This window comes from Ahaetulla prasina, chromosome 1 (assembly GCF_028640845.1).
Source record: "Ahaetulla prasina isolate Xishuangbanna chromosome 1, ASM2864084v1, whole genome shotgun sequence".
In the NCBI taxonomy this organism is placed as follows: Eukaryota; Metazoa; Chordata; class Lepidosauria; order Squamata; family Colubridae; genus Ahaetulla; species Ahaetulla prasina.
In genome coordinates, this window is record NC_080539.1 from 20,350,509 (window position 1) to 20,359,358 (window position 8,850).

At 36.1% G+C, this 8,850-nt stretch overlaps 1 protein-coding gene across 1 annotated transcript; it reads left to right on the forward strand.

Moving 5' to 3' along the window:
• Nucleotides 1–844: 844 nt before the first annotated feature.
• Nucleotides 845–4,775, forward strand: LOC131188697 (replication factor C subunit 2-like; the record flags this gene model as incomplete). The annotated part of the gene is made up of 4 exons (XM_058164146.1): nt 845–1,009; nt 2,132–2,197; nt 3,992–4,072; nt 4,683–4,775. Coding segments are annotated over 4 exons (405 nt in total), but the record flags the coding sequence as incomplete, so codon positions are not given.
• Nucleotides 4,776–8,850: the final 4,075 nt, after the last annotated feature.

The window sequence follows — 8,850 nt, forward strand, 5'->3', positions numbered from 1 at the left end:
CCCAGTTCACCTCGTTGTTGTTATTGTGGGGGAAAAAGGGTACAATTAGTCTTTCGCTTACCACAGTTTGTTTAGTGACTGTTGGAAGCTACAACTGCACTGCAGAGGTGACTTATGACTGTTTTCCACACTTACGACCATTGTAGCATCCTCATGGTTCCGTGATCAAAATTCAGATGGTTGGCAACTGCATCATATTTATGACAGTTGCGGTATCTTTGTGGTCACCTTTTATAACCTCCTAACAAGCAAGGCCAATGAGGAAGCCAGGTTCACTTGACAACTGTGTTCCTAACTTAACAACTGCAGTGATTCCTTAACAACTGTGGCTAGAAAGGTTGTAAAACTTACTTAACAACTGCCTCACTTAGCAATGAAATTTTTGGGCTCAGTTGTGAGCATAAGTCGAAGACTACCTGTATTAGATATGTTTGGCACTTTGCATTATTTATTTGTAAAACTAATAAAGAGAAGAGAAGAGAAGAGAATTGAATTGAATTTTTATTAGCCAAGTGTGATTGGACACACAAGGAGTTTGTCTTGGTGCATATGCTCTCAGTGTACATAAAAGATACCTTCATCAGGGTACAACACTTACAACACTTAATGATAATCATAGGTTACAAATTTAACACTTAATGATACAACACTTAATGAAAGTCATAGGCTACAAATAAGCAATCAGGAAACGACATCAGTATAATTTGTAAGAATACAAGCAACAAAGTTACAATCATAAGTGGAAACCATGAGAACCATGAGAATAATAAAGACGGGATGGGATGGGAACCATGAGAATAATAAAGACAAGAAATAAATATAATTTCACCTCTAAATTCACTGCCTTCTAGAACCCATCCAGTCTCGCTGTGCAGTTCTGCGATACACCAAGCTGACAGATGCCCAGATTCTTATGAGGCTAATGAAAATCATCGCGAAAGAGAACATACAATATACAGATGATGGTCTAGAAGCGATTATCTTCACAGCCCAGGGAGACATGAGACAGGTGGGTGGTGTCTTTCTGCAGCTTCTTTTTTTAATTTTGTCAGCATCCAAAGTTGAGACGGGGATTTGCTATTGCTAAAATTAAATAGCTTTGCCATATGGTATTTTCCCCTGTTTTTGTTGGGTGAAACTGGGCACTGGAGAAACAAATGGACAGCAAAGTCTTTCGATTCTGCTGGTGACATATAGTGCAGATATGATATTGATGCTGCAAAAACCATAACAAGCACTTTACAAGAAAGTTACTGATTTGAAAATCTAAGCTCCCTCCCTCTCTCTTTTCCCCCTCCCTCTCTCCCTGCCTGTCCAATTTACACAGTTATTAATGGTTGGATTAACTTGCATTATAGAAATCAAGTCTTCCTAGCTGTGGCAGTTTTTACAGCTGACAATGCAATCTCTTTTGTGAACACAATATAATTTCATGGGTCAGCTTAAAATCTTTGTGGAAAGTAACACAAGTTTACATCATGAAGCTTGACCATGGCTGCCTTCCTTGGCGAAAAGAGTTAGCACATTGTCTAACGTATATCTGGCCACCTACTACAGCTTCTTCACAGAACTGTTCCAAATTTAATACTTCAGTGGGGTTTAAATTTATTAAAACCACTCATTTGGGATAAAATGAATTTTGATGTCATCCCAAAGTGAAAATGAGTTGGCCTCTTCAGAGAGAACCAAAGTGGGAGTATTATCTACCATCCTGATGATTGCAATAGTTTGATTGTAATATTTCCACTGTCATTAAAATGTTCTTTCAGCACGCTGAATTGTAACTATTCAGTTGATGGCTTTGTATAAAGTATTAAGTGGCTTCATGTGAAAATCTGCAATATTCCATTACCTGGTTTCTTTCCAATGCTGCAGTCTGCCAGCCATTGATTTATGTCCACTGTTGATGCTCAGTTCTTATTTGGAGAGTTTCTTTCCCCTTTTTGAGATTTTTTTAAAAATTAACTTCTGCAAACCATGACCCTACCTCTTCTTTTGTACAAAAATCATGCCATTTTAGTCACATCCAGATATTTTTCTTTCCTGATTAAGAAACTGTGTAGATCTTTAAAACTTTAAGGATATCATATTTTTATATAGTAATAATAGTATGTTTTCATTCCTTTAACAGGCACTAAACAACTTGCAATCTACCCATTCCGGATTTGGTTTCATCAATAGCGAGAATGTATTTAAGGTTAATTAAAAGTTTTTTCTTTAAAACTGCACTGATGATGTTACATGGCTGGGTAATGAAATCCTGGTAAGCAAACAGCCAAGTTCAAAGAGCACCAAGCATTCCATAGTCCTAAGCTACATATATTCTCTTCTTTTGGAAGTTTTTCTTTTGCCTGTCAGAACTAGTAAGATCTGCAATTTTTCAGAATTGTGAAGGAGTTTTCGCAAAATGGCGGAAGGGGTGCTACATTGAAGAAAATTACCTCCTAAAATGTATTTTATTGTCTTGTATTTAAAGGTAACATGATTCTTCTTTTGCCCTGGGCATCTCTTGCTTGCTGCCCCTTTTTTTAATTGAAAAAGTTTTAAAAAACAAACAAACATTTTTCCCCCTTCCCCCCCCCCCTCCCTTCACCCACCCACCCCCCAGCTTCCTGGGTCAATCACAAGGTGTTGTTACACATAAATCAAACATAGAGTAAGATTTTCCCTTCTAATCCAGTTAGCCTCATCCGAGTCTTTTCATTTCCTAACCTCTCCCATAACATTCTAAAATAATACATCCTAATTATTCAATCTGATATCTCTTAATCTGTTATCTATTTTGTAAATAATCCATTTTTTCCATTCAATTAAATATCTTTCCTGCGTATTGTCTTTCAAAAAGGCTGAGATTTTTGCCATCTCAGCCAAGTTAATAACTTTCAATATCCATTCTTCTATTGTAGGTAATTCTTTTTTCTTCCAATATTGTCCAATCAGCAGCCTTGCTGCTGTTATTAAGTTCAAGATCAATTTAGTCTCAGTCACTGTACAATCCGTTATAATTCCCAAAAGGAAAGCTGCCCCTTTTTAAAGTCCCCCACCAAAAAAACCCTAAAATTAAGAATGCCTTCTCCGAAGAAAATCTTTATCCTACTCATGTGAGGGATATTCCCACTGTGGTTCACTTCTAAGGTCCTATCACAGGAAGTTGCTTTATGCCAAATCAGACTCTAAATCCACTTACTTCAATACTGTACTCTGTTGGCTTGCTAATTTTTTCTCCAATCCTCCTTGGAATCAGAATTCTAAACACTCTACCCTCTACTTTGGGCAATGGTTAATGCCAGTAAGCAACCAGTTTCCTGGAAGAACTTATATGTAGATCATAAATTGGGATGTCAATTTCCTGAGGGGGAAAGTGGATCTGTTTTACACATTTTTAAAAAATTGTGCTCGTTTGAAACAAAGAGGCTGATGAGATTGGGCTGTGTTTTATTGAGTTCATATGAAATTATCCTGAACCAGTTTCACTTTAGCAGACTAATAGTTTCCATATCTTTCCAGGTCTTATGGGACCTGTGCAGCCTTGTGTAGTTCAAATAGATTTATCTTTCTTTATGGAGATGGACTATAACTGTTTTCAAAAGCGTTGGGGGACCTTTCAATCTGTTTTCAATAGCATTGGGGTTTTGCGCCCCAGGGAAGATCCTTCTGTGGGGCTCCTACTCTGGAATGAACTTCCCCGGTTTACGCCAAATATCTGACCTTCGATCTTCGCGAACTGAAAACATATTTGTTTGTTCAAGCTTTCTTAAATTGTTTAGATTTTAAATTTAATTGTTATTCAAGTTTTAAATTGGGTTTTTTTTTAGATTATATATTTTAATTTATCGGCCTAACTGTATAATAAGTTTTTTAATTTATTTTTAATTGTACATTGTTTATTTTTATCTTGGCTGTACACCGCCCTGAGTCCTTCGGGAGAAGGGCGGTCTAGAAATCTAATAAAATAATAATAATAATAATGATGCTTCTGTTTTTGCCATAGGTGTGTGATGAGCCCCATCCTTTGCTAGTGAAGGAGATGATCGGCCATTGTGTCAATGCGAACGTCGATGAAGCTTATAAGGTGGGCACAAGAGTGCATATCTTTTGCCTCTTTTGCTTTCTGGTTTTCTTGCTTTTTGGTCTGAACATAGGACAGGAACTAAGTATAAAAGGATCTCTTTCTCACAACCATTTTAAGAGCTTGGGGGTTGTTTTACATATTGCCCTAGGGCAGGGGTCTGCAAACTTGGCTCTTTTAAGACTTGTGGACTTCAACTCCCAGAGTTCCTCAGCCAGCAAGTCTTAAAAGAGCCAAGTTTGCAGACCCCTGCCCTAGGCCAAGGGTGTAAAAATCGCGGCCCGCGGACTGGATGCATCAATGCCCACCCCTGTGTTAACGAAGGAGAAAAAAGTTGCGAGTAACATGAAGATGAGAGTTTGTCACCCCTACCCTAGGCCATGGGTTTAGTTATATGTTCTAAAGGCAACAATTGGCTGGGGTCAAGAAAAAAAACGTAAGTCACAAATCTTCCTCTTTGTTCTCCTTTTTGAAGTCCATTATCTTTATAATTTAATTGTGATTATATTCCTTCTCGTTTAAGTTTGAGCTGTCGTAAAAACAGTGTTTGAGAAATTGGATATACATATTTAAAGCTGTTAGACATCAAATGATAATTTTGTTCTTTCTTCAGATTCTTGCTCACTTATGGAAGCTTGGTTACTCACCTGAAGACATCATCGGCAACATTTTCCGAGTTTTGTACATATCCTTTAGAAAGAATTGAACTACTGTATGGGTGTCTGGGGTGGGAATGGGGAATTCCCAAATTGTTTTTTTTTAGAAAAGTAGTCTCCAGCCTTCTAGAATCCAAGAAAAGAAACTAAACCGTGTACCAGTAATTTTATTTCTGATCCTTTTGTATGCAGAAGGCTTGTTTTTCTGCCTTTTAGCTCCCCCCCCCAACTTGCCTAGCAATTAATCTGTCATCTTCCTTGGACCAGAGTGACTCCTGCTGTCTCAAAATAATAATAGTGGACCTTGTAATACCTGGCAACAGCAGAATAAAAGAGAGAGAGAACTGGAGAAAAAAGATCAGAAAATATAAAGACACACAAAGAAATGTAAACGACTATAGCAAAAGAAAGCAAAGCTAGTACCAATAGTAACAGGGCTATTGGGTGCAGTTCCGAAACGTCTGAGCACTACTTGAACAAGGACAGCATGGATAAAACCAGTCTATTTCAATTTCAGCTTTACATAGAATAGCTGCGACGATACCTTTAATACTGGTTTTTTTTTTTTTAATAAAAAGTTTTATTTTTACAATCATATCAAATAATTCATCCAATGTACAGTTATATACAATTAGTCGGGCTTGCCCAGTCACCACCACCCTTTTTAACACTCTTCCCTCTTCTACCTTCTTTTACTTTCCAAACCTTCCTCTCCTTCTCTTATCTACATCCACCTCCTCCACCCTACACCTTCCTTCTCCCTCTACTATCCTCTTCCTTCCTCTTCTCCTCTTTCCTACCTCCTACTCTCTTTTCTCCTCCTCACCATTCTAAAATGGTAACTATGCAGACCCGACCTACATTAATTATATTTCTTCAATAATCCTGTACATTAACCATCATTCCATCTCTACCAAACCCCCCAATTCCCTCCCCTTACCCCCACCCCACCCCGACTTCCCAGAACAAAATGCAGGGTATCAAAACTAACAATCATAATCCAAAATAATTCCTAAATTATAATCTCTAGTCACACCACACTTAGTCACACTCTCAATTCCCCTCTCCTTCAAAAATATATCTAATACAAAATATTTCCTAAATTTACTCATATGCTATTCGATTTTTTTTTTATCTGATACTTATTTTAAATATAATCAATCCACATTTTCCATTCTAAAATGTATTTTTCTAGTGTATAGTCTTTCAAGTAAGCGGAGATTTTTGTCATCTCTGCCAGATTTGATACTTTGAGTGTCCATTCTTCGATTGTAGGTAATTCTTCTTTCTTCCAATACTGAGCAATCAAAAGTCTTGCGACTGTTATTAAGTTCAAAATCAATTTAGTCTCTATAGCTGTATAGTCCATAATTATTCCTAGTAGAAAGAACTGCAGAGTAAACTTAATCTTCTTTTTCAAAATATTCTGCATGATCCACCATACTTTAATCCAAAATGCTTTAACTTTTTTACAAGTCCACCATATATGGTAATAAGTAGCATCTTCACAATCGCATCTCCAACATTTAGCAAGATCTAATATGTGTTTCTTTTTTTTTTTTTTTTTATTCAAAAAGTTTTACAAATTTTTTTTTCCCCTCCTCCCCTCCCTTCGCTACCCCCTCCCCGACTTCCGGAACGAGCACAAGGTATAGTTAAAAGTAAAACAAACATATGCTAAAAAGTTTTCGTCCCAACTTAATTATACCCCTACAATCATCAATTCCTAACTTCCCCAAAAGCAATCAAAATAATACATCATAATCATTCAAAACAGTCTGATAACTCTTAGTCTGATATCTACGTTGAATATAGTCAATCCATTTTTCCATTCCTTTAAGTATCTTTCTTACGTATTGTCTTTCAAAAGGCTGATATCTTCGCCATCTCAGCCAAATTGGCAACTTTCAATATCCATTCTTGTATTGTTGGTACTTCTTTTTTCTTCCAATATTGTCCTATTAGTAATCTTGCTGCAGTTATTAGATTTAAAATCAATTTAGTCTCAATTACTGTACAATCCGTAATAATTCCCAACAAGAAAATTATGCAGGAACTTTATCTTCTTTTCAGAACATTTTGTAAAATCCACCAAATTTTTATCCAAAAGGCCTTTATGTCCTTACAAGTCCACCAAATGTGAAAATATGTAGCGTCATCACAATTACATCTCCAACATTTTGCTTGCATTTCTGGATACATACGATAATTTTTAGGATCTAGATGCCATCTATAAAACATTTTATAAAAATTTTCCTCAGATTCTGTGCCTGCGTGAATTTAACATTTCTAACCCAAATTCTTTCCCACGTTTCCAATAATATTGGCTCCTGAAAATTTTGTGCCCACTTTATCATACAGTCCTTTACCAAGTCCCTTTCAGAATCTATTTCAAGTAACACATTATACAATCTCTTTATATGCTCCTGAGACTGATTTCTAATTTGCTTTACCAAATTTCCCTCGTTCTGCTCTATACCAATTTTTTGATCTCCCTTCCATCTAGCATGTAATTGCTCATATTGAAACCAAGTATAATTTTTCCCTTCCTCTCTTAATACTTGCAGAGATTTTAACTGCAAATTACCTCTTTCAGTATACAAAAGATCTTTATATGTAATCATTTCCTGCTTCTGTTCTATGTTTATATTTTCTACTGTATGTCTAGGACATGCCCATATAGGAACCTTATAATTTAGTTTATAAGAGTATTTTTCCAAACACATGAAGGGCATTTCTTAGCACATGATTTTTAAAGGCCTTATCCACTTTTTGTCATAAATTAAATATGCATGCCATCCATATAACAAATCATAACCTTCTATATTCAAAATTCTGTCCTCTGTTAAATTAAACCAATCACTTATTGCAGAGAGAGCAGCTGCTTCATAATATAATTTAAAATTAGGCATTTTTAAACCTCCCCTTTCCCGAGAATCTTGAATTATTTTCATTTTAACCCTAGCTTTTTTACCTTCCCATATAAATTTATTAATTCCCTTCTGCCATTCCTCAAGATTCTTATCTTTCTTAATTATTGGTATCATCTGAAAGAGGAATAAAAATCTAGGTAAAACATTCATTTTAATAGCAGCAATTCTCCCCAGCAAAGATAATTGCAATTTTTTCCAAACAATCAACTCCTTCTGAACTTTTTGCCATAAAACCTCATAGTTATTCTTATACAATTTCACATTTGATGACGTAATATAAACCCCTAAATACTTAACCTTCTTTACAATTTCAAATCCTGTTACTTCCTCTAGTTTTTCTTTCTGTTGTCTGGCCATATTTTTTATTATCACTTTTGTCTAATATGTGTTTCTTGTAAACAGGTAATGTCATTTTTAAATTGTTTCAAATAATGAAATACTTTCCTTCTCTTCTGCGGTGAATTTAGGCCATTAACATTCCAAGATAATAGTTTAATTGCCATTATCGGCCGAAGGAAACTTTTGGAACACCAGCCGCAGATCACATTTTACTTTAGGCCTTGCTCCTCCCACTGTTTCCGTTGTAGTAGTTGCCAGTTGTTGTTGTGCCTTCATCTCTTGTTCCTTGCGTTTAGCAGCAGCTCTTGTCAGCCTTTGTTCTTTTGAATCTAAACCCGTCGTAGGTATTTCCAACACTTGTAATAAATCTTCTTCCATCACAATCTGTTCTTGTACCTGCTTCACTTCTCTTTCCTTCACTTCAGCCTCCCTTCTTCTAGCTTCCAATGGGGGAAGACTTCCAACTTAATACCTCAACATAAAATTCTCTTGCTTTTCCAACTGTATTGAAACGATGTACTTTCCCTGCATAATATACTATTATACCAGTTGGAATATCCCATCTATATTCAATCTGATGTTTTTTAAGTTCATTCACCAGGAAGGCAAATTCCTTCCTAGCCCTTAACATTTTTGGTGGAATTTCCTTTAATATCAAAATATCTTGACCAGCAATCTGAATCTTCTCCCCCTTATATGAAGCTTGCAAAATCTGATTTCTCACTGTTCTGTTTGTAAAATAAATAACAACATCCCTTGGCAACTTTTTTTGCCTTGCTATCCAAGAATTCACACGATATATTTTATCAATTTGATAAGCCACATCTGCTGGACGAGCTGCTAATATCTCAGC